Here is a 26,616-nt window from a genome sequence, read left to right as displayed (position 1 = left end):
ATATCACCATGACAGCTGCCAAGTAATTGGAAGCTTCTACAAAGAGTTGTTGTGGATGAATTACAGGGAGTTTTATATCAGAGGTGCCAAATGTACCTCATGTTCCATCTTCTATTGTGTGTCTTATCTCCTTTTCAGAACTAAGGTACTGGACTGTGTGTCACATGCACACAAATGGGTTCTCCCACCCGTTCTCCCTCGTGACACTCCATCCATTCATGATAATGATAGCTGCTGTTGGAGACCCTAAAGTTTTGGAGCAAGACTCAAAGAAATGCCTACCATATATGTTGAGATCTTCAGTCCAAAGATTGATTAGGTGCAGCTCTTCATGCTACTCTATCCTGCACAAGCCTCTCCATCTCCAAATAAATACTGCAACCAACATCCATTGGAACCTGCTTACTGTACTCATCTCTTGGTTCCCCTCTACAAATTTTACTCTTCCCACATTTAGTCAAGTTATGCTACAATTTTCTCATCCCAGTCCTATTCTGTATCTCCTCATTAGTTATGTGATCTACCCAACTAATCTTCAGCATTAATCTGTTGCACCATATTTCCGTCCTCTTCTTGTCTGAACTGCTTATTGTTCACATTTCACTTCCATGCAAGGGGACAATCAAGACAAATACTTTAGAAAAGACTTCTTAATACTTCAATTTATATTCAATGTTAAAAAAAATTTCTCCAGAAATGCTTTTCTAGCCATTGTTAGTGTACATTTTATATTATCTCTTCTTTGCCCATCATCAGTTATTTTACTGCACAAGTATCAAAAATAATCTACAACATTTAATGTCTCATTTCTTAATCTAATTCCCTCAGCACCGCCTAATTTAATTTGACTACATTTCATTACCCTTGTTTTCCTCTGACTGGTCCTCATCTTATATCTTACTTTCAAAATAGTATCCATTCTACTCAACAGGTCTTCCAAGTCCTTCACTGCTCTGACAGAGCTACAGTGTCACCCACAAACCTCAAAGTTTTTATTTCTTCTCCCCGAACTTTAATTCCTTCTGCAAATTTTTCTTCAGTTTTGTTTGCTGCTTGCTCAGTGCACACATTGAATAACATTGGGGATAAGCTACAGCCCTGTCTTATTCCTTTCTCAACCACTGCCTCCCTTTCATGCCCTTCACCTCTTATAACTGTCATTTGGTTTCCGTGCAAGTTGTAAATAACATTCTTTTCCCTGTACTTTATCCCTGCTATCTTCAGAATTTCGAAAGTGTAATCCAGTCACCACTGTCAAAAGCCTTCTTTGTAAACCTACATATATTATGAACATAGGTTCACTTTGCTTGACCTATCTTCTAGGAGAAATCATATGGTCAGTTCTGCCTCATATATCTCTACATTTTTCTATAACACAAACTGTTCTTCCCTGAGTTTGGCTTCTATCAGTTTCACCATTCTTCTGTAAATAATTTGTGTCAGTATTTTGCAACCATGACCTATTGAACTGATAGTTCGGTAATATTCACATATTTCAGCACCTCATTTCTTTGGAATTTAACTGCAATATTTTTTTGGAAGTCTGGGGGTATTTATACCTGTCTCATACATTATGGACACAAGGTGGAATAGTTTAGTCATGGCTGGTATTTCCTCCTTTCTTCAATTAAATTCAGTTTCTCCTGTTATAGCCAAGGATTACTACAAGGCCTTGCCTTTTTACCTATTTGATCCCCTGCTGTCTTCACTATATGTCTCAAAGCAAACTGTTTGCTTTCTACTGTATACCTGTCCTCTGTGTTAGTCAGTAGTTGTTCAATGTTCCTTCTGAAACTCTTAACAACCACTACTTCTTACAACTTATCCAACTCCCACCTCCTTAATTTCCTTTTTTTCCCAACTTCTTTAGTTTTAATCTTCAGTTTATAAGCAACAAATTGTGATGAGAGTCCACATCTATCTGTCCATGGAAATGTCTGACAGTTTAAAATCTAGTTTTGAAATTTCTGCCTTACCATTATAAAGGGTGGACCATTTTAATTCATAATGGGGAATAACTCCAGAGAGAGATGAGATACAGGAAAATGTTTCACATAAAAGTGTAGGTGGCAAAGAGGGACACACATTGCTACTAATGGCTGTGACATTGAACCTGATTTTCTAGGTGATTGGAAGGTTAAAGTGATTTTTTTTTAAATTGGATCCCTAATATTTGATTTTAAGATTTGAAAAGAGCAGCAAATTTTACATGTACAGTAATACACTATGCAAGGTCATGGAAAGATTCAGTCAAGGTCAAATAAGGAAATATGTTGTTAGTTCTAGTAAATATTGGATACAAGTTGGAAGGGGGATAATGAATCACTTCTCATTACCAATAACCATTATCTAAAGGTAATTATCAAAGGTCAATATAAGGTTGTGTTTTGTTTCTGGAAACCTCTATTTGTGATGTCTGGTTTGGAAAGAGTGAAGAGAGATTTGAATGTTAAGTTTTAATTAATGCATTTATGGGCAAAAATAAATACATCACAACAAGTAAATGTTATTTTGACATTTACAAGACAGAAAAAACATAAATAAATAAATTTTATGTTTGTTCTGTGTGGTGTGCATACTGTAAGACCTTCGGTACACACACCATCAGATTATTTGACTTGTCGCTCTAGCGAAGTAGGCGAGTGTCGGCAATATGTTTCGTGGTCTTATCGTGGCGTGTTTGTCATCTGCCGTTAGGTCAGACGATAGAAATGCCACTTGCACGCCTAGAGTAGCAGATTGATGGTGACTAACTTTAAACAGAACTTGATTAATTTTCACACACATTTATTAAAATAATAACAAGCATAAAAATAACTTAACTTGGTTCTGGATGCTATTTACAATTGACAATCTGACAATCTGAAGTTCCTTTGGTCTTGGTATGTTAATATTATTCTCACATATCTCTGATACTTGACAAAGTGTCTATACATTTCTCTTCATGGCTATGTGCAGGAGTATGATAATCTTATTAGCATTTTGCTTATTTGATCTTTGCTGAATCTTGCTGCAGTGTTGAATAATGTATCATTTTTATGTAAAATTTGCTTTTTATTTAAATCTTAAATCAAATACTAGGTTCGAAATTTTAAAAAATCACTTTAACCTCCAAATCTGTCTGTAAACTCAAGAGCGAGCAGTGCTTTTGGTGGGGGAAGTGGCCTTTCCCGGAAGAACACTGCCACCGGCCTACCGGGGCACCCAAAATCTCTTGCCCGTTACCTGTCTAGAGGTGTAGATCGGCGTGCAGTGATATACGTCATTTCTGTTCGTATGATCTTAGTTGCCAATGTCAGTCAGTTAACTTTGTATACTTACTGATATGCTTCGGTTTCCGGAAGTGATGGATAATCGTCTAGCATTGCAAGAAAGTTTTCAGAATACGAGGAAGAGGAGGTATTTGCGGAGTAACGAGCGTTCGATCATCTCTAATGTTATTACATCGTGTATTAAAGAGGCAACCCAAAAAGAACTGTTGGCTAATATTACCAGTCACAATCAAAGGACTGCAATTTATGCAAATGTCAGCCTCGTCAAATAGGACGCGTAAGGAAGGAAAGCGAAAATAAGCGGCATGGTTTAGTGGAATCTCCACGAAGGAAAACTAAGAATCTTGTAAGGAAACCGATCGTTATAGACAGTTTCAAAATCACGTAAAACCTTTGATGCTTATGGAACACTAAATCCCTGTCTCGGTCTCTATTCACCTGATTCTGAGACATATTGCTTGAAATTTGTGCGCAATAGCTAGTCTAAACACTGCTGAAATTTTTTTCGAAGCATGTACATCGATTCTGGACTTCTAAGCAACAAGCTTGACATACGAGATGTGTTCACGTATCAGTTTTGATTTTTTGGTAAGAAATTTATTTGTTAATCTACAGCAGTGCTATCCTCTTCAAAATATTCCCATTACATACTATATACTTCTACCGGTGCTTTTTCCAATTCCCGAAATTCTTTAGGAACTATTTCTTCGGGGTAGTTTATAGGTCTCTTAACTGTGCATTTTTAATCTCATCCATGCTTGTAAAACCACTGTCCTTTAAGGCCTGCTTTGAAATGTTGCATTATATGGGGTTCGTTGAATCAATAGCAGTAGAGGAACATACAATACATTCACATGAACAGGCATTTGGTTCAGTGTTTGCAGTATAATCCTGACTTCCATTCTTATCTTAATATTATTTAATCTATAATGTTGTGTTTCGGAAGAAGGTATCGTTTTTTGTATTTCTTATGGTCTTAATACATTTGTCTAGAAATGAACGCAGCCAGGACATATCTTTACACGGCATCACCACAGATTTAAAGCGCGCGCCCCGGCAGGGGCGGTACTACATTGTGAAACAGCCTGTAGAAGCGCCCTGTGACGTAGCAGGGTAGGCAGAGTGGGGACTCGCTTGCTCGATCTTCAGTTTACCGACAGACTATAGTGTTGATTAAATTATGCTCTGTCCAGAATTCTGCCAGGCAGTTTCCTCTTTCAGAGTACAAGTCTCCCAGTAGTACTATTAGTGTATTCTTAGGGAAATCAGACGTCCCTGAGAACAGATTTATCAACTGTGACATTGTAAGAGGTGTTGATCTTAATTCTGATTTTGACATGTCAACTGATAAGCACAGTGTTAGTGATCTGAAAAACTTATTACAACAGTTCAATATAAAGTGAGTTAACAATAAACCTACTAGGGAACTAGCATGCATTGACAAAATCTTTGTTAATTTTTAATGTGCCCAAGATCAATGTGATGTAACAGTGTTTCCATTTTCCAACCACAAGTTAGTGACCTTAATATATGCTAATAGGACCAGCTCTGTCATTCTAAGTGGTGCCTTGGTCAACTCAAACACCGCCTGCAGTTCACAGTCAATAGTTTCTACATGGTGTAGCTAGCAGGTGCAGGCATCATCCAACATGAGCATCCAAATGAGTGTAACAACAGCAGACAATGAGTTGAGTTGCAGTTGACACTTTAAATATGAACCTTCAGATAGCTTCAGTCCATCAAAGTCCAATGGGTTCTGTTTCTTTAAGGTAAAATTTATTGTGGAGTGTGTTCTAAATTGCAACTTATGTACTGACACTGATAATAAGTAAAGTTAATTTTTTAGGTGAATACCAAATTACAAAGTCTATTTGTTAGACAGCATTCAGTTATAACAGAAAACTTGTTAGGGGCATTTCATTAGTTAGTAAATGATAGGGATATAATAAAAAATATTCTTTACTATTAGTACCATCTTAGTCACAGAACTGGAATTGAAATTAACTATGTACAAGGTAAGTCAATTATTATCTGCAGTTTAGTCATATTTTTGTTTATTTTGGTAGGAATGTCATTTTACACTGATGGCGCTGGCTTTGTTTATTCATTGTTATCTTTGCAATTTTCAAGCTGCTAGGTTAGTTTTGTTATCACTGCCATGCTGTTAATCATGGCTGCTCCACTGTCTATTTGCACCAAAGAAGAGCAATGTTCAGTGATCCTTTTTTTGTGGTCGTAAGTCATATAAGGGGACAAAATTCATAGCAGACTTTCAGTACAGTACGGGAACAGTGTTTTGCCACAACAAAGTGTCATGAATGGACTATTGATGAAGTGGCACATCATCTGCAAATTAGTCACAGTTCTGCCTATGAAATCATCCACAACAGACTTGGGTTTCATAAAGTTTGCGCAAGAGGGGTTCCAAAACAACTCACACAGTTGCATAAACAAACACGCTTGCACATCTGCAAAAAACACTTAGATCGCTATGGTAACGAAGGGGACAACTTCTTAGACAGAATCATTACTGGTGACCTGGATCCATCATTACAAGCTGGAGAGTAAATGGCAGATTATGGAATGGAAATATCCAAACTCACCGTGCAAGAAAAAGTTCAATACCCAACCGTCCACAGTAAAACTGATGCTTATGGTTTTTGGGACGCACAAGGTTCAGTACTGGAACATTATGGGGAAAGGAGCACAACAATAAACAGTGTACATTACAGTGAGATGCTTATTGCCAGGCTAAAGCATGCAATTCAAAGCAAACGCCAAGGATTGCTGTCAAAAGGTGTTGTGTTGTTGCCCGACAATGACTGTCTGCATACTGCTGCCAACACTGCTGAAACATTCCAGAAACTCATATTTTAAGTACTGGATCATCGTCCATATAGTCCCAATCTTGCCCCTTCTGACTATAACTTGTTTGGTCCACTCAAACAGGCATTAAGGGGCTGTCAATTTGCCTCAGATGAAACAGTGAAAGAAGCGTTGCATTCCTGGCTCGCAGCTCAACCGAGAACCTTCTTTTATGAGGGCATCAGGAAGCTTGTACAATGATGGACCAAGTGCATTGAAACGCATGGAGACTATGTTGAAAAATGATGTTCTTGTAAGATTCCTAGTCGATGCCAATAAAATTTTATAACTACTTTGCAGATAATAGTTGACTTAACCCTCATACATTCATAATTGTTAAGAGACTGACAAAAATGCCTCTCATTGAGGAAATGAAGCATTCACATCAATTATGCAGTCCCTTACTCAGCAGGACAAAAGGTTTTCTCATATGGAAGGAGAAATAAGCTGAGTTGAACAAAAGATTTTCTCAAATGGATATTATGTTTTCTGAGTTGAAGGGAGGACTAGCTAATGTAGATCTTAAAGAGATACACAATTTAGATGATTGTTACACTATCAGGAAGAAACAGTAGTTTGCAATGTTGAACATTATTTTTATGTTATTTCAAAAGAGGCTGTTCCAGTATGTGAAGAGCAAATGTTATAAAAAGAATTACTGGAAAAATCAGGTACTTTGGAACAAGTTATAATCAAGAATGAAAAACTTGTACATTATATATCTAAAAACAAAGATGATGTGACTTACCAAATGAAAGTGCTGGCAGGTCGACAGACACACAAACAAACACAAACATACACACAAAATTCAAGCTTTCGCAACAAACTGTTGCCTCATCAGGAAAGAGGGAAGGAGAGGGAAAGATGAAAGGATGTGGGTTTTAAGGGAGAGGGTAAGGAGTCATTCCAATCCCGGGAGCGGAAAGACTTACCTTAGGGGGAAAAAAGGACGGGTATACACTCGCACACACACACACATATCCATTCATACATATACAGACACTTTTTTGGGGGTGTTGTGAGGGTGACATGGTATTAGAAGGTGGAAAGTGTGCTTGTTGCGAAAGCTTGAATTTTGTGTGTATGTTTGTGTTTGTTTGTGTGTCTGTCGACCTGCCAGCACTTTCATTTGGTAAGTCACATCATCTTTGTTTTTAGATATATTTTTCCTACGTGGAATGTTTCCCTCTATTATAACCATATCATAAACTTGTACATTAATTAGAAATAAAATGGAACTACAATTTGAGGAATTACATGCTAGTGTGGTATCTTTTGATAGTGTAGGAAATGGCGGTAATACTGATTTGATAGAAGATAAGTCACTATCTTATGTTATTACTAACAAGTTAATAACTCTAGTTACTACTATCAGAGTACTATCAGCTGTTACTACTGAGGATTCTGATAGGGATTTCATGAGGCCTTGGAGCTTTGTTCAGTTTTAGCGATTTCAGCTGTTTTTCAACACCACTGACAATACCTTTTGTTACTATTAAGAATATACTAGCTCCTGTCACTACTGAGATTTTGTAATCATCATTTACTATTAAGATCTTACTACTTGTTGCTACTACAAAAAAAGTTGCTTCCGTTTAGTAATTGAAATTTACCATTTTCTGTTACTATTTATAAATCATAATTGTTTTTTTACTAACAGGAAAATACTGACTGCAGTTGGTACTCAAAAGTTACTTCTGAAAATTTTCTACCTTCTGCTATCAATAATATCTTAACCCTTTCAGACCCTGTGGTTACAATTGTGTACATTAATTTTCACGACGTCTTAACTGCAATAGAAATATTTTTTCTCAATTTGGAGCAGATGTACACATTTGTGAATGTTCATTCTTTTCACCATGCACAAGTGCTGCCATCTGTTGGGCAGTACTATAAACATATCAACAGATTACTGTAGCAGTGCAGAGCAGTTTGTGACCTCGAAAGTACCTGGTAGTCTTTGGTAAGCTATAGCCCACAGTATAGTTGAGTACCAGTATTATTGTTTTGCATGAACATTGTAGAATGTTCGATTTATTAATTACAACAATCAGTATTTCAAAATCATTTGTTTTAGTCAACAAAAAGAAGCGATGTTTTCTGTGTGCACAATTGTAGCCATGAGGTCTTAAGAACAATGTTGTACATAACTTTGAGTATCTTGTGTTTCCATCATATGAAGTGCTTGTTGGAACAGTTTCTTTCTATCCTGACGATTGTATGAGTTTTGAATGTGTTTTATTCAAAACATATGAAGTATGTTGTATTACTAGGTATTGTTATGAGCAACAATTACAAAAATAGACATAGCATTGAAGCTCCAGTTGATGACAATGTCGTTACGTGTACTGTTAATTATTATTTTAGGGAAATACCACTACTGATATCATTATTTGTGAATATTTCAGTTCTGTTGATCATGTCAAAGAAACAGTATTTCAACATCGAGCGAGATGGAGATGCCATTTTAGAGATGCTGCTGAATGGAGAGGTGTCAGATATCGATTTATCATCAGTTGAAGAATCATTTCCTGATGTAGAATCCTACTGTACATCAAGAGAGAAGGAAGTCAGAATGGGGGCTGACAAAATAAACAAAACAAACCAATGATGAGTCAACTGGAAATATTGAAAGTGGTGTGTGCAGTGACAATGATAACAACGATAGTGATATTCAAGACAGTGATCCACTTCCTAACAATGAGCTCAGTGATGTAAAATACATTTTTTTCAGTTACATTACCAATTATCTGTTCAGTACTATGGCTGACATGACAAACCTATATGCCTTGTGGAGTGGAACAATTAGAAATTTCAAACAAACTACACCAGCAGAACTCCAAATCTTGTTTGGGCTTCATATAATTATGGGAACTCTAAAATTTCCTAGAGTCCGAATGTATGGGGACACAACATTGAAAATGCAAGTATTCTTGGGCAGTATGCCCAGAAATAGATTCTTCCAACTCAGAACAAATTTACATCTTGTTAACAACATGGCTATACCAGCAGACAATAAAGACAAGTTCTATAAAGTTAGGCCTATATATACTGCCATCCATAACAGGATACCTCGAATAGAAAACGAGGCCGACCATCTGCCACACCTCCAGATACACCTGTTCAAAGACAACGAGGAGAAACTAGGCCTCCTGAAGAGATTCAGTTTGATGGAACACAACACTTGCCTCTTCATGAAAGTGGTACACTGCCTACCAGGTGCAAATTTCCGGGATGCAAGAGACGTTCATGAATAAAATGTGAAAAATCTAATGTACATCTTTGTTTGTCAAAGGAAAAAACTGTTTCCGTTGATTTCTTGTCAATTAGAACCACATAAAGAACATAATTCCTGGCTCATTTCATTTTTTAATTAAAACTATGGTGAATTTTGCATGTATTTTGTGTGTAAATGATTTCAAATTTATGTGTAATGTTTAAATAAATTAGTTTAGTCTGCTATGATTTCAGTGTTGATTGAGACCCAGTGTACACAATTGTGTACAAAATTTTTTTCGAAATTTTCCTTCCTCCAGAACAAATTGGGGTCTGAAAGGGTTAAGCTACTGCTGTAAAAGTCGAGGTTGGAACTTTATTATATAGCTTTAATGACAACAGATCTAATATATCTGATTTAAATATTAAAACAGACTTCAAATTGACTATGTCAGACATGAGCTGAGTATAGAGTTAGATAATTTATATTTTGGACACAAGAAGTGCATGCTTCACATGAGAAAATAGTATTATTTTAAAATTAAGTTTAATATAGTAAATAATTTAGTGAGAACTAATAGTGCATGTTAGAAAGTGAGTGTAGTTATTACAAGTGTATATTGTATTTTATACTTAATAATACCAAGTTGGTCTACTGCCTCACGGCTGCGGAGAAATGGGATTCATACAGTGTGTAACTGACACACACTGAGTGACAAGAACTATAACTGAATATGACAGAGAATTGCTGATCATACGTAATTTCAGAATGCAACAATTATTAAGAAATGTTTACCAAGTGACCAATGCACTTGGTTTCAAATTTGTTTTATGTAAATCTGTTGACATGTTACATCTTGCAACTAGTGCATATTCACAGAGTGTGTGGTGTCACCACACATGCACATTTGAATTGGCCGTCAACTGTATCAGTACAGGCCGATGCTGGAGGCCATCTGTGGGAGATGTACAACCAACCAGGTCTCCACTGTGCCGTCTACCAGCAACTCACTTATATGTATGTGCAGAGCAGCACTAATGGCCCTCTTCTGTGTCTTTCCAATGTGCCATTCACTTAGTGAACTGTCATGTTACGTGTGGATTCACAGAACACTGTTTTCCGATGTAGCTGAGGCCTTAACAAAAACTTGGGATACTTTGGACAGGTCTCATGTACTACAAAATTGCAAAATAATTGGCAGCAAGGTTGGGATGGTTTCCACAAGTGCAGTCTTCATGTGCAGTTTCATCAGGTTTATTCATTATGGATGCTGTGCTACTGGCACTGATTGAACAGTTACTTTGGCTGTGGCCACCTTATCAGCTTCCATTATTAAACAAGGTACCAGTCCATCCAGCCATGTTCCCTCCATATAATGATTCAGCTGAGGATTAGGAATCTTACAAAAATAAAACTCAAATAGCATTTGTTGGCTTTTGGTGTGAAAGACTTGAATTTGTACAAAGTATTCTTCCTCTCATGGATTCCACATACAGTGTATCAATTACTTGGCAACTTGCCATTTACAAGAACTGGTAGCTCTTACTTTTGATTACATGTGCAGTTTATTGTCCAATTACTATTTCAAATGACCACATGTCATAGCAGCATAAATTGAACTCTACTGATCACAAAGGAAACCAAACCCCTCATACAGGGCCTGGGCAGCCGACCTTAGCCTTAGCCCCATGTGTTACTAATGCCCATAATGACTCTTTCAGACTATATGGTGCACAATGCAATTATATGCTTAGCTCTGGACAAGGCACTGTGCCAGAAGGCATTACTCTGTGGTATTTGCAAAACTCCATCCAACAGAGGGTTTTCACAATCTTATGAAGTTTCCCAGGCAGTGAGTGGTGAAACTGAAACATGAGGTGATGTGGCGGTAGTGTCACACCGTGTGCCCACTAGAGCAACAGATAGCTTGCAGGAGGATATGGCAGTGTTGGCAGGAAACATGCATGCCCAGTGCCAAGCAGACCAAGGCCGGGCAAAACAGCCACAATCACAACCTCCACAGCACCAGTGTTAGCGTTCTCTGTTTCTGTCTTGTCCTTTCTGTTTTGTCCAGCATGTATGTTCAGCATGCCCTGAGCACTTGGCTGCTTGTAAATGCTTGCCAGAAGAAAGGCCACATTGCCTCCATGTGTTATTCACTGATGGTTGTTTAGGATATGGAAATGAAATAAACTGTGTAACTTCAATCCTTGTGACTTCTCCCAAGTTGTTTATCGAGTTAAGTGTTTTTTGCCAAGTTGACACAGGTGCTGTAGTGACATTATTGAAGTCTCAAACCTATGTGAATTCAGGCTCACTGCCATTGATACTGATCATGCAGAAGTAGTCAGTTATAATGAACAAAACACTGTATTCTTTGGACAATTTATGGCATCTGCCTCTTACAAGTCGGTGGTTCACCCTATTATATTTTTGGTGGTTGCTGATGCCAGTGGTAAGAACTTGTTTGGCATGGATTCATTTCAGACATTTGGATTTTCTATCACTGATGCAGTTCACCTTGTTGTGTTGCATCAGGTGCCGAATTCTCTGCTGGAAACACTCTTTGAGGAGTATTTGGACTTCTTTTTGGAAAGTATAGGATACGCTACAATTTTTTTCTGCTGATATTTCTTTGAAATCCACAACTCAGCCCTGTTTTTGTCATATATGTCCTATTCCTGTCAGCATGAAAGATAAAGTGAAAGCAGAATTGGATAGACTCCAATCTCCAAGGGTGGTGCAATCTTTTATGGCTACTGAATGGTCATCTCCGCCAGTTGTCGTTCGGAAACTGTTGGGGAAGCTATGCCTCTGTGGCAACTTCAGTACTACTGTCAACGTGCATTCAGTTGTGGATATTTATCCTTTACCATGCCAGGAGGACCTGTTGTTGATATTATCTGTTTTCCAATATTTTTTATAAAACTGATTTGTCTGAAGTGTATCTACAGGTTTTGAATACTCCTTTTGTTCTCTGTCAATACTTGCACCTACCTTTTCATGTGGTTAGCACTCCTGCTATTTTCCAACAAGTTGCATTAATTATCTGGGTGATGTTATTGACATGGACTCCTTCACAGCTGTTCAATTGCAAAATTTGCACACTTTGTTTTCTGTCTTACAGTCCATGGGCTTATGGTGTAACCCTGCAAAATCTCAGTTCTTTTCAACCTTCCATTGTTTATTTTGGGTTTGAGGGATCAAACGATGGGGTCCACCCTCTATCAGACCACATCTCTATTGTCATGTATATGCCTTGCCCCTTATCCATCAGGAGCTACAGGCCTTCGTAGGACAGATAGCCTACTACCATAAATTCCTGCCAAAGGTGGCCACCTTGACCCACCTGTTGCATGTCTTGTTGTGCAAGAATATACCTTTTAGCTGGAGCCCAGATTTCAAATGCACTTTTCAAATGTTGAAATCCAAACTAATCTCAGCTCCTTGTTTAGCTGCGTCCTCTCCAGACAAACACATAGTTTTGGTGACTGACACCTCACAGTGTGGCCATGGCACAGTCCCCACTCATTGGTATGCCAATGGCTCTTTCAGAGCCTATTGCTTTTGCCTATTAATCTCTCACTACAGCCCAGCAGCATTACTCTCAGGTGGAAAAAGAGGCTCTTGCCGTCATTTATCCACTCAAGATATTTCACATTTCTTCTTCTTTATTTTTATTTTTATTTTTTATATGGCTCCAAGTTTCACCTTATTACTGACCATGAACCCTTGGTTTCCTTGTTTAACCCTCCAACTTCTTTGTCTGACAAGGACAGATAGCCTACTACCATAAATTCCTGCCAAAGGTGGCCACCTTGACCCACCTGTTGCATGTCTTGTTGTGCAAGAATATACCTTTTAGCTGGAGCCCAGATTTCAAATGCACTTTTCAAATGTTGAAATCCAAACTAATCTCAGCTCCTTGTTTAGCTGCGTCCTCTCCAGACAAACACATAGTTTTGGTGACTGACACCTCACAGTGTGGCCATGGCACAGTCCCCACTCATTGGTATGCCAATGGCTCTTTCAGAGCCTATTGCTTTTGCCTATTAATCTCTCACTACAGCCCAGCAGCATTACTCTCAGGTGGAAAAAGAGGCTCTTGCCGTCATTTATCCACTCAAGATATTTCACATTTCTTCTTCTTTATTTTTATTTTTATTTTTTATATGGCTCCAAGTTTCACCTTATTACTGACCATGAACCCTTGGTTTCCTTGTTTAACCCTCCAACTTCTTTGTCTGACAAGGCAACACACCATCTCCAACACTGGGCATTGTTCTTGTCTTGATACAATTATGAAATCCATTTTCGACCCACATCTAAACATGCCAACGTCCAACCTTCCTCTGGATCCTGATCCTGACTTTGGAGTGAAGAATTGCTTTTTTCCATCTTAGTACTGAAACACAGGCTGTGGTTGAGGGTTTCCCAATAACGAGCTTGCACATGGCAGATGCAATTGCCACTGACCCAGTTCTTTGCGAGATGGTTTGGTTTGTTCAAGAGGGCTGGCCAGATCAGATGCTGGGACCCTTTGTGCAAACTATTTTTCCTTATGTCATCACCTCTCTGTTTTTGACAGTGTTTTGCAGTTATCAATGGAAGACCTCTCTCCAAGAGTAGTCGTTCCCACCACATTATGTTGCAATATTCTACACCACCTCCATGAGAGCCACTGGGGAGTTTCACACACTAAATTATTAGCTAGGAGAGATGTTTTTGGCCAGGGATTGATGCAACATCGTCCATTTTGTCACGGCTTGTGAGCAGTGTGCCCAACAATAAGCAGCCCTCTCCTATAGGGTCATTGGGGAGTTTCACACACTAAATTATTAGCAAGGAGAGATGTTTTTTGGGCAAGGATTAATGCAACAGTGTTCGTTTTGCCATGGCTTGTGAGCAATGTGCCCAACAATATGCAGCTCCCAGGGCATCTCCCCCTGTCCCACACCACACCAGCCATGGGAGTGCATTATGTAGACTTTGCATATCCCTTCTCGAATTCCTATTGGCTCTTGGTTGTGGATGCATTTTCCCAGTTTCATTACATTCTCCGGTGTCCATCAATGTTGACTGAGCTCAAAGTTTGTATATTTTAAGTGTGAGTTGCTTCACAGTTGGCAGCCACACATGCTCCTCCACCTTCTGCAGCCAGCATCACACCTGCCGTGGTCAGGTTGGTGCTGCTGCTTTGTGCTGGGATCACCACTGTGGTCACCGGCCCAAGTGGATTCTGGCAACTGTTGTCCGCAGCCAGTGGTGCTGTCTGTGTGACGTCCATTTGGTCAACGAGCTGGTAGCATGCCATATTGATCAACTGGGACCTTGCTTGCTGCCAGAAGCTTATGGTTCATGGGTGCAGCCCACATCACCACAACCCATGCTGCTGCCTTCTGTCTTGAGCCTGTCATCGCCTGCTGTGGATGCACCCCTGTCCCATTGGGTGTCTCCTCCATGTAAGGCACCATGGGGTTCTAGCTTCCTGGTGCCAGGTGCCAGTTGGTGTCTGGCTCAGTTCTGTTGCTGCAGCCTGCTGCTACAGTCGGGCCACCTTTGCTGGCTCCTCCTCCATCATCACATCAGCCATCCTTGATAGTGGGTCCAGCCCTGCTGCTCCCACACTGGGATCTGCCTGCAGATGATGACATCAAGATGGTGATGCCAGCACCCTCCCCTCTTGTGCAGTCATCAAGCACCTCATGGAACCACCACCCTTGGGAGAACCTGTATCCCTTCACATTCTCGCCCTTTGTTCCAGTGGCCAGCTGTCATATCATTCCACCCCCTCTGCCAGCACCAGCTACCGCCACTCTGGACCTGTTGTATGCATCTCTCTTCAGGCTCACGGTATCTACTCCAGTGCCTGGGTGACCATTTTGCAAGAGGTCACCTGTGGAAGGCATCACTTCAGTGTACGGTGTTGTGTTACATGTGGATTCACGGGAGTCTGTTCTCCATTGTAGTTAAGTGCGTCGTGAATAAAGCCATATTTTGGTTACTTTGGACCATTCTTGTGTACTACATAGTTACAACAATATCTATGAGTATAATGTGTTGTGATCTGAGGTCCTTTTGTGCCCTACTTAGGTGGTGGCACTTGCTATGGTGAATGGTCATAGATTAATCTGGGTGTATCATAATTAATGGCGTAAATGCATACAGTTGAAAGTACACAATACTAGAAAGTCTCAGTAAATGTAGGGTCAAAAATGCATAGCTTAAGAGCTACGAATAATTTTTCACCTTAAATAGTGTGAAGCAAACTCTTCTACTGCAAGCTCTTTGCTTTACACATTTTGGGAAGTAGTAGCATGGACCAAAACAAGAAAAAATGTCCAGTAAGCATTTGCTCTAAAATGCATACCTTAAAAGTCATGAGCAATTGTTTAGTAGAAGAGTCGTGTTTCCAATTAGCAAAAATGAGCACATGCTCATAGCTCTTAAGGTAGGCATTTTAGAGCAAAATAGAGGGGGGCAGGGGGGGGGGGGGTTGCAATAGACTCTACTGTTACAATAAGTAAGGAATACTGTAATAAGTATAAAAGATTACAATAAGTAAAATGTAGCTCGCAAAAAGGATAATATTGAATAAGTACATAAATATTATGTCATTAACAAAATTGATAATTAATAGAACTGCTTTTATTAAAATCCATATGGTTATTTGACTTTTAAAGAAAATAAAAATAATAATGATGAATAACAATACCACAGACTTGTCTGCATTTTTCTGATGCTTTCTAAGGCAAAAACCAAGAATGGTATAAATGCTTTAGTAGAAGAATAATTAATTAATGAAAAAGAAAGAAAAACAAGAATTATGTCCAATATTTATTGTATAAAAATGAGAAATTATTCTTGCTGTAATATTTAATGCTCATATTAGATTATGTAGAAAATTGTAACACACTTATTCATTTATATATAGCAGCTTTTGTGGGGGTACAGAATTTTTGATTGTTTAAAATTGGGAATTTTCCCATAAACATCAGATATATGAAGTTTTCTATATCATCACCATATATAAATGAGTAAACATGTTGGTAACTAATTTTATGCTGAACTTGCCACCTAGAACTCTCTCAGTATGTATTGTGTATTTTTGGTTAATGGTCTTGGGGCAGGATCTCCTCACTGTGGATCTATGAGACAAACATATAATAATATATGTAATTTATCTAATCTTATTTAATACTTGTGTAATGGAGATGACTGTGGTAGCTAATGCAGTAATGGGTAATTTCCTTGAAAATATAGCATGTCCACAAATAATGGATACATTGATATCACAAACTGCACGAAAAAACAAATTAGTTGGATCTGACAAGCTATTCTGGTTGAAAAGTTTGCAAAATGCATTTTAATAGTTAAAAATATTCCTAATCCTTCTTTGAAAATGCAAATATAAAATGGGACATTTATGTGGATGAACACATCTTGGAATACGAAAGGGGAATGAGTTGTCACATACAGTCTATGATGCAGTCATACAGAAGATGAAATAGAAAATGTAGCCGTAAGTAAATCTCTGGTGCTCAGTACAGTAATACACATTCTCCATATATTCCAGTAGCAGACCATCATCATCAAAAACAGGCAACTGCAACATGAGACATCTAAGAGGGTGAAAGTATTACTCAAAGGAAAAAGTTTTGAGACAAAAATATCAAAATTTTACTAAACATAAAAAATGAACCAGAAGCAACCTAACCAAATCCAAAGATCTCAAACAATATGAAATTGAATTTTCAGTCTTTAAGACCTGCTCACAATAAGCCATAGATAAAGGATATGATATGAGTATGTTAGAGAAGCACACTTATAAATGGTGAAGAGAATAAGAATGTGGAATGGCACAGGCCAAAGCAAAGGTCCAGTTCCATCTCTGGCAGTTAGCTGCAGCTAGCAAAGCCAGCATTCCAACATACCAGCCACTTCATTGTTTGTGGCACAGATCTCCAGGCTCTGAACAGACTTCAGGAAAAGTCAATATGCCTGAAATATGTTTCAGTGTTTGTCTGCCACACTGGCAAGGCTACTCTGACCTTGACAGCAGAGCAAGTGATAAGCACAGTGGGGCCATGCATGAAACTTGCCCTCTATCAGTCTTTACTTGGGGTTGTGGATGTATTTCTGATACCGCTACCATCATCTCAATTAGGCTGCAATCCTAATACTGCTGCCTGACAGCTCTGTCATGAGGCTGCCTTCATTCTGCAGCAGACTCATGCTCCAAGGCATGAATGGATGTCCCCTCAGCTTTCTGACACTGGGATCTGCTGCAGCACTTCTGCCAATTGTCCCACCTTCATTCCCTGTTCAACTATTGACGGTTGCATTGCTGAGACACTGCACCATCATGTTAGAAGTCTGCACTTGGCTCCTTCAAGCTGCAAAATAGAGTTAAGTGTTGTGATCACTGCTACTGAATCTTCATCCGGCATGTCAGAAATCACTGTGTAAGCATCCCATGAGGATGACCACAGGGTCTGCTGTGCTGACATGGGGACAACACCAGGCCAGTCTGGGATGAGGGCACATACATGTTATTGTTGAGATTAATGGAATATTAAAGAATTGTTATTTTCATTGTTTTGCTACAGTTGTCCACTACATACTCTTGTCTGCAGCATCAGGATACAAACCAAAGATGCCCCAGGTGGGAGTTGAAATAACACCTCCTGACCAATGCATGATGGCTCCCAGTGCCCAGTAGCGATCTGGTACATTCTGGTGACAGAAATTGGATGGAATAGATGGAGACAATAGTGCTGAAGAATCAGTATGGACAGCAGCCACATCTGTAAAAACAGCTTGGATTTTAATCTTCACTCATGAGTTTCCCTACATACTTGGGCAGTACCTCTCATTATTTTCCCCTTGATATGAGGATTAGATATTGTCAGGGTATTAGGTAAAGAGCCAGAAGCAGAACCATTAACTCATGTAACATGCACCCTGTGCAATTTACCTGGGTACTCCACTTTGTGCATCAAGTCATATGTAGTAGTACGTTGGATATTGCAATGAAAAGAGCTGTGTGCCAGCCATTGCCATGAGTACACCTGACTCAAGCATGGGGAATCTTGGGTTCCCAAAAAGCTTAGGCATAGGTCAGAACAGCCATAGTGTTTTCCTTTTAGTAGGAGTTTTAAAGAATAGAGTGAATCTTTTAGGATGATTATGAATGATATGAGCACCATACCAATGTCAGTAACTGAGGATAGGAATCGCACAGGATTTAAGGTCATAGCTATTGAGCATAAATCAGGGATGTTGGAACATATAATCTTGAAAATATTAGCTTACAGAAATAGGTAATAGGTACCACTTAGTTCAGTAATATAAGTTAAGCTGTGAAACAGCACTATTGAGTTATAATAAGAATAAAGAGTCACAAATGAATTGTTTGATTAATTTTTACTGACCTCACATCTTACAGCATTGTCTAAAACCAGTAAAAGCACTGAGATACCACACAGAAGTGATATGATCATCAACTGAACTGCTCCAGATTCCTCGAGAAGCAAGTTTCATGAGAGCAGTAGATACAGCTACAAGAGCCAATCTAGCAAAAGATGCCACTCTGCAGGGAAATAAATCAAATGTTAGGAAGATATGTGGAAGTAAAGGGATTTTTATATACGAAACACATGGGACAGGTAAGGTGCCTGTGGCCAGGGAAGAATTACGGAGAATTATGGCATTTGGACAGCATAGGTGCAGCTGATGTAGCACCTGCAAGTGGGTCAGTGGTATCATACAGCTCTTGTAGCAGAGAATTTGGATAAATCTCTTGGAATAAGAGGAATTAATAAAGAGTAGAAAGAGAATTAAGTTAGTTCATGGAAGTTTGGATAGATTCCCCACTCCGTGTCTTGAGAACATGACTAAAGCAATTTCTTAATGTTATTGATAAATTTTTCCTAAAAGCTATGATATAAAATATTGTACAATAGGATAGTGTGCAACAATAGGCCAGTATCACCAAACAACAGGGCAGCACATGCATCATTCAATTCATGTAGTTAATTTTGTTCCCCATAGGTTAGTAAAGGGCATAGCCCACAGTATGTGTATTCTGCATGATAACTGTAAGAGACAGAATGTAAATTGTTAAAATGAGCTACGAACCAATGATGCCAGAAGGAGTAGATAAACACAAATAAGTTTGTATTGCTAGGAAACCACCCTGATACCCACTTCCACTCATGAGGTGGAATGACACTTGCTCACCAGACTTAAAAGAAAGAGTTGTAAAATATTGCAAATAGAATGTACAGACTCCATGTTTGTCTTTCATAGGTGTGATACAGTGAACCTAGTGTGAATATTGAAAGAAATCAGGTTATTCAAGTTAATCACTCTGGACTTGTGCAGGAGGAAAAAAGAAAAAAAAGAAACCTGTAATATATTAGAGCTTCTGTTGCAGCTACTTGTTCAGACAGGAATGCAGTGAGCTGGATTTTTCCTGTGAGGGAGCAAATGTAACAACACGGGTGAAAGCAAGAAGCCAGTGTCATATCCAGGATGTTAGCTGCATCCAGCCAATTCAGAATATCAACATAATGGCCACTTCCTTATTTTAAATGCAGTTCTTTATGCACTTACCAGTCTTCAGGAAGTGTCAAAATCCCTGAAAAATGTGTCAGTGCTTATCTGCTGCATTGAAAAGCCCACTTTGGCCATATATACAACCCCTAGCCAGTAGATATGATGGTCAGCCCAGCAGGACCATGCACAACACCTCCCCCTCATCTCAGCTAGCATGCAAACCTATGACCATTGCCTGACTGCTTCTCCATCAAGCCACCTCCATTTGCAGCCAGCTCATGGTCTGAGGCATGAACAGAGGTCTGCCAAGCTCCCGGCTGCTGGAGTCCAAATTACCTTTTCAGTGCTGCAGTTAAAGATCCCAGGTTCATCTCTTGGCCAACTTCATCAACTGTCACATCACTGAGACAGTAGGCCACAACTTAGAAGTCTTCACTTGGCTCCAGCTGGCTGCTAAATCAAACTGAGTGCTGCATCTTCCATTACACCTTAAATGTGCGGTGTGTCATAATTAGCCATGTAAGTATCCTGCAAGGACGAGGATCACAGCTGCTGCACTGGCACCAGGACAATGTCAAGCTGTGTTTGTGTGCCTAGGATGAGGTCAGATGTGTGTTATGGTGCAAGTTTAATGGAATGATAAAGAACTGTTCTGTTTACCAATTATTTGACTGTATTCCTGTTTGAATAACTAGCTGCAACAAAAACACTAATACATTACAGGTTCTTTTTCTTTTTTACACTTTATATTTTCCTACACAAGTTCAGAGTAAACACTCTTGAATAACCTTCACACTCTTGTGTCTCTGATTTCTTTCAATATTCGTATTAGGTTCACCGTATCACTCCTATGAACCTAGGACACTCTATATGGGAGCTGAATGTCTCCTGACAATTGAAAAGACATCTCCCAACCCCCAGTAGCCATCCTTGCAAACCCCAGCCTGCTGCAAGTGAAATACAGATGATTTTGAAGACAACAAAAAAATTAGAAACAGTTACATAAGAAAGTGATGGTATTTGACAGATGATGATTTATTTACAACAGCTTAGAGCGCCCATACGGTCAATCACTTTTATGTTGAATGGAAAAGTGAATACCTGCAGTTATCTGGAAAACCTAGCAAATCACAGACGAATCTTTTGATGCAATAAAATGGACCCCATTATGAGGACAGAGGCTGAATGTTTCCTTGAAATGTAAGCATATTGTCTGTCTGAATTCACAACTAGCATAAATTATGTCTGCTATCAGAATAAACTAAATTCTACAAGTGAAATGAATTCAGCATCTCTGCTGATTTTTGGCTCAGTGTCTTATTAACTTTCTCAGATATTTACACTATGTGATCAAAAGTATCTGGAAACCACCAAAAACATACATTTTTCATATTAGGTGCATTGTGCTGCCACCTACTACCACATACTCCATATCAGTGACCTCAGTCATTAGACATTGTGAGAGAGCAGAATGGGGAAAACTGTGGAACTCACGGACTTCCTCATGGTCAGGTAACTAAGTGTCACTTGTGTCGTATATTTGTATGTGAGATTTCCACACTCCTAAACATCCCTAGGTCCACTGTTTCTGATGTGACAGTGAAGTGGAAATGTGAAGGGACATGACAGTACAAAAGCATACAGGCTGACCTTGCCTGTTGACTGACAGAGACTGCTGACAGTTGAAGAAGGTCATAATATGTAATAGGTAGACATCTATCCAGACCATCACACAGGAATTCCAAACTGTATCAGGATCCACTGCAAGTACTATGACAGTTAGGTGGGAGGTGAGGAAACTTTGATTTCATGGTCAAGCGGCTGCTCATAAGCCACACATCATGCCAGTAAACGCCAAACGACGGTCTGCTTGGTGTAAGGAGCATAAACATTGGATGATTGAACAGTGGAAAAATGTTGTGTGGAGTGATAAATCACAGTACACAATGTGGCGATCCGATGTCAGGGTATGGGTGTGGCAAATGCCCAGTGAAAGTCATCTGCCAGTGTGTGTAGTGCCAACAGTAAAATTTGGAGGCAGTGGTGTTATGGTGTGGTCGTGTTTTTCATGGAGGGGGCTTGCACCCCTTGTTATTATGCATGGTACTATTACAGCACCGGCCTACACTGATGTTTCAAGCACCTTCTTGCTTCCCGCTGTTGAAGAGCAATTCGGGGATGGCAATTCCATCTTTCAACACCTGTTCAGACTGCACCACCTGTGGCAGAGTGGTTACATGACAATAACATCCCTGTAATGGGCTGGCCAGCACAGAGTCCTAGCCAGAATCCTATAGAACACCTTTGGGATATTTTGGAACACCAACTTCATGACAGGCCTCACTGACCAACATCGATACCTCTCCTCAGTGCAGCAATCCATAAATAATGGGTTGCTATACCCCAAGAAATCTTCCAGAACGTGACTGAACATAAGCCTGTGAGAGTGGAAGCTGTAATCAAGGCTAAGGTTGGACCAACACCATATTGAATTCCAGTATTACCGATGGAGGGTGCCCCAAACTTGTAAGTGATCTTCAATCAGATGTCTGGATACTTTTGATCACATAGTGTATATTATCTTCATGGTCAGATCAGGCAGCATTATTATTATTATTATAAGTAGAAGAGACTCTATTAAAACTGTTGCAGAACATACCTGTTTTTGAAAGTTTTCGAGCCAACTCATTGGAAAACAACATGAGGCACAGTTTACTGTTGTTGTACAGCCTCTGAGAACCACATGCCTTACGTACATTGATGGTGTTCAAATCTAGTTTTGCATATTTGTGAGCTACTGAAGAGACCATTATTATTCTGCTGGGTGCTGACTTTTTCAGTAAATCTGAAATCATTGGGAAACATTACTTCAATTTCATATAAATTTATCATACTATATCAACAGAAAATCACATTAGAGATGCAGAGAGTAGTTCAGTGTAGCATCAAAAATTTTGGCATGTAAACATATCTGCACTCTCTTAACAAAGAACTTTCTAAATCCTTTTACCCAGTCTCTCTTTGTAGTTGAGCCTTCATACTCAACATATCCGTCTCACTGCCACTGTTTGTATATATGTCTCTCTCCCACTACTTCCTTTCATCTTTCCTTCCCAGTGGCGCTGTCCCCACCATACCTCAGAAGGTCAAAACACCTTTGGGGGGGGGGTTTCAACTTATTTTTTACACTTTAACCATGTGTTTAAAATTTTGGTCTAAAATGTGATTGCTCCTATACTGCTATGTTAAAGTTCATCTGTGTGGAGGTCCAGACCACCCCAAGCCTTTGTATGGCCTTTACTTATCTCTATTTTTTATTTACACTGTCCCCTCTCTATTTTGCATGCAGTGAATCTATCTCTACCCACATCTCTTCCTCTTTCACTGTCACTGTCTCTCACTGATCTCAATATCTCCTTTCTCTTTGGTCCATTGGCACAATCTCCTCTCTCTGTCTCTCTGCTGCTCTCTTTCAGCACAGAAAAGCATAAATATGTTTTGCGTGGAAAAATGTTTTGGTGAGTAATGCGAAATGAAGATTGAGGGAGCTAGTTCTCCACTTTTCTGTTAGAATCTTTTAAAGAGGAACATATTTGTCTTTTTTGTGCTCCGACAGGAGCATTTTTCCACTGGTTCCAGCATGGTGTGCTGCTTATATAAAATTAATTCTATAGGTCAGTAAAGCATTGACAGTTTATTATATACTTCAGCACATATATATGTTTTGAAACTTATAAACAACAAATAAGTACACATGAAATAAGGTTAACACAAAATTGTTTGCTTTACATTTTTTCTGGGTACTGTGCTCATCAAGTTCAATTCATGAAAAATACCCTGTTTATGAGCTGTCAAATGAAACTATGTGGTTCCAGAGAGGTTCACAGACATCTGTGATGTATATATGCAGACTGAAGTGACAAGTGAAAATGTGTGCCAGGGGGGGGGGGGGGGGGTCTCCTGCTCACTAGACAGATGTACTAACCACTACACCTCCCTGGCTTTGCACAACTGCACGAACAACCCTAGCTTTCCTCACTCCTCAATCCCAATTCCAATTCGTGTCACAGCATACTTGGTACTCCTACTGAACTTGAACAGTATTGCAGAGGCTCGCCAACTGTATTGGAGTAGCACCTCAGCATCAAATGAACCATATGGTTTCATTTGATTAAAGCACATATGTCTGGCTTTTACAGAGGATCCCTCACTTCTTTCGGAACTGTGAGCTATTCCAGTACACTTGAAGAGCCTCTGCAGTGCTGTTCAAAAGTACGGGAAATATCAAGTGAGCTGAGGTGTAAATAGGAATTTGCTTTGAGGAGGGAGGTATACTAGGGTAGTCAGAGTAGTTATACAATGCCATTGTGGCAGGGTGGCATAGTGGATTGCACATGTTCCCAGTGAGCAGATCTGCTTGGCCTTGGCACAAACTTTCATTCATCCCTTCAGTTTGCATACCTATGTCATAGATGTTCGAGGTTTCAGATAGTGTCTGGAACTACATAGTTTCGTTTGATTAAAGCACCAATGCCTGGGTTTCAGGCAGAAACCACCATTTCATCTGATGCTATGGTGCTATTCCAATACAGCTGGAGAGCCTCTGCAATGCTGTTCAAGTTTAGGGGGAATACCAAGTGAGCTGAAGTGTGCATAGGACTTTGCATTGAGGACAGAGATGTACTAGGGTAGTCTATGCAGTTGTGCAAAGCCATTGTGTCAGCCAGGGTGTGTTGTAGTGAGCTCATCAGCCTAGTGAGGACACACAGGTTTGAATCTTGGCCTTGGTACAAATTCTCATTCATCACATCAGTCTGCATACATACATTTATGATTTGTATTTGAAGCAAGTAAACATGTTGTTGGAAATATTAAACTGAATTTGCAGTCTTACCAGAGTTATGTAATTTTTGGAAGTCATTTTAAGTTCTGTCTAGGCATGTTAAGGCACTTCTTAGTCAATTTTTTGTCACTACAGTATCATTTTGGGGATAGCTGAATATGCACGAAGTGCTCATTATACAGAGACAGTGCATTCTAAAGTTCCATTGGTGAAAAAAATGCTGACTAGAGGCAGTATGGCAACCTCAAAACCTTTGCAATGACCCTATAACCCTTTGCCATGTGGTCACAACGTCATATAAAACTACATTTATGCCTTAGACCAGTTTTACATATGTATGGTAACTTCTAGCCTCTGGGTTTCGGTAACAGATAACGATATCAAATAAAGTTTCAAGGCTCCTTAAAAATACCATCTTAAGAACATATAGAAAAATTTTGATGATTTGCCAAGAATAAAAATTACAGAAGTGACCATCTCCACAACTGATACTTTTGGTAACCAAAAACCATGCTTTGAGTGTGTATAAATATCTTGATAATGGATACTGATTTTCAAAAATGAGAAAATTATATTTCTAGATGAATATGTAAATAATTTAAGTTAGTATTTGAGCCATTTACTATGCTTAATTATTATGATAATTGCTGCCCAGGGTGTAAAAATGGCTAAGAAACGGTTTTTGTGGTTTTCCGCATAATTAGGGTACCTCGATCACCAATTTAGTATTGGAGGGCATCATGGAGGGTAAAAATCGTAGGGGGAGACCAGGAGATGAATACACTAAGCAGATTCAGAAGGATGTAGGTTGCAGTAGGTACTGGGAGATGAAGAAGCTTGCACAGGATAGAGTAGCATGGAGAGCTGCATCAAACCAGTCTCAGGACTGAAGACCACAACAACAACAACAACATAGGGTACCTCTGAATCTCTGTCTTTTGGTAATGGTTAATCATATTACAAAAGGTTTTGATGTTCCCTGAGAGCTTCACCTTAAGAACACATGGTAAAAATTTCAACAATCTGCGTGAACAGAAATTACAAAAGTGGCTGTCTGCACAGATGGTGCTTTACCTGCCAAAAAATCATAGCCTTCTAATTGCCACAATTTACGTGGGTCGGAAGAGGATATAATGTTTATAATTTGTCCCTGTAGTGTAGGGAAGATACAGTATGCCCATATAGGTATATAAATGGTTGCTAGGCCAAGGGCTATCAAAAACATTTAACACCTTATCTCTGTGACAAACAGAACCTGAGGTATGACCCCCTAAAGAAATTGCATTTTTGTATGTGCTGTTTTGGAACATTCCACATCTATCAACCCATATCAATCTATATATATCAGTCCATAACAATCCATATATATCAAAACAGTCAAGAAGAAAGTATAGGAAGAAAGTGATAAAGAAGGTGGGGAAGTAAAATTCACCTGGGATAGGATCTGACAATCGATTGCAATGCAAGATACATGACAAGAGTAATAACAAATCAGAATTCTCAATGCATATCATACATTCCTTCATGTATCACTTCCATAGGCATCTGCACTGGTCAGATCATGAAACAGCACTTTTTTTATATTACTGAGTTGGTCAGTTTTGAGACATATCAAACTACAAGAACAAAATATAAGAAACTCAAAAAATTTGTAATTTCCCAGAGAAATTATGATTATTCATTCATTTCTAGAAGTGTACGAGAATTCTGTAATGAATGAAAGCTCTGTATTCTAGATTCCAGAGGGGCCAAGTGCCCCTTCTTGCGTCTCCCTTGCAGATGTCTATGATCACTTTAGCCACTTATTTTCAATGGGGAGTAAGTAGATGTTCCTCTTGGATCTAAATAATGCAAGTAAG

The 26,616-nt window shown here is 39.2% G+C and overlaps 1 protein-coding gene across 1 annotated transcript in view; it reads right to left on the bottom strand.

Annotated features, from left to right (window-relative positions):
• The window catches only part of LOC126253011 (retinol dehydrogenase 14-like), a 92,137-nt gene that overhangs the window by 32,998 nt on the left and 32,523 nt on the right, over positions 1-26,616 (bottom strand). Inside the window, exon 4 of the mRNA XM_049954064.1 lies at positions 22,574-22,759. Within this exon, the coding sequence (XP_049810021.1) occupies positions 22,574-22,759 (186 nt within the window). The remainder of the gene's footprint in view (positions 1-22,573; positions 22,760-26,616) is intronic.

The sequence above is a fragment of the Schistocerca nitens genome, chromosome 4 (genome assembly GCF_023898315.1).
Source record: "Schistocerca nitens isolate TAMUIC-IGC-003100 chromosome 4, iqSchNite1.1, whole genome shotgun sequence".
In the NCBI taxonomy this organism is placed as follows: Eukaryota; Metazoa; Arthropoda; class Insecta; order Orthoptera; family Acrididae; genus Schistocerca; species Schistocerca nitens.
The sequence above is the reverse complement of the archived record's forward strand: the minus strand, read 5'-3'. Positions and strand labels throughout refer to the sequence as shown.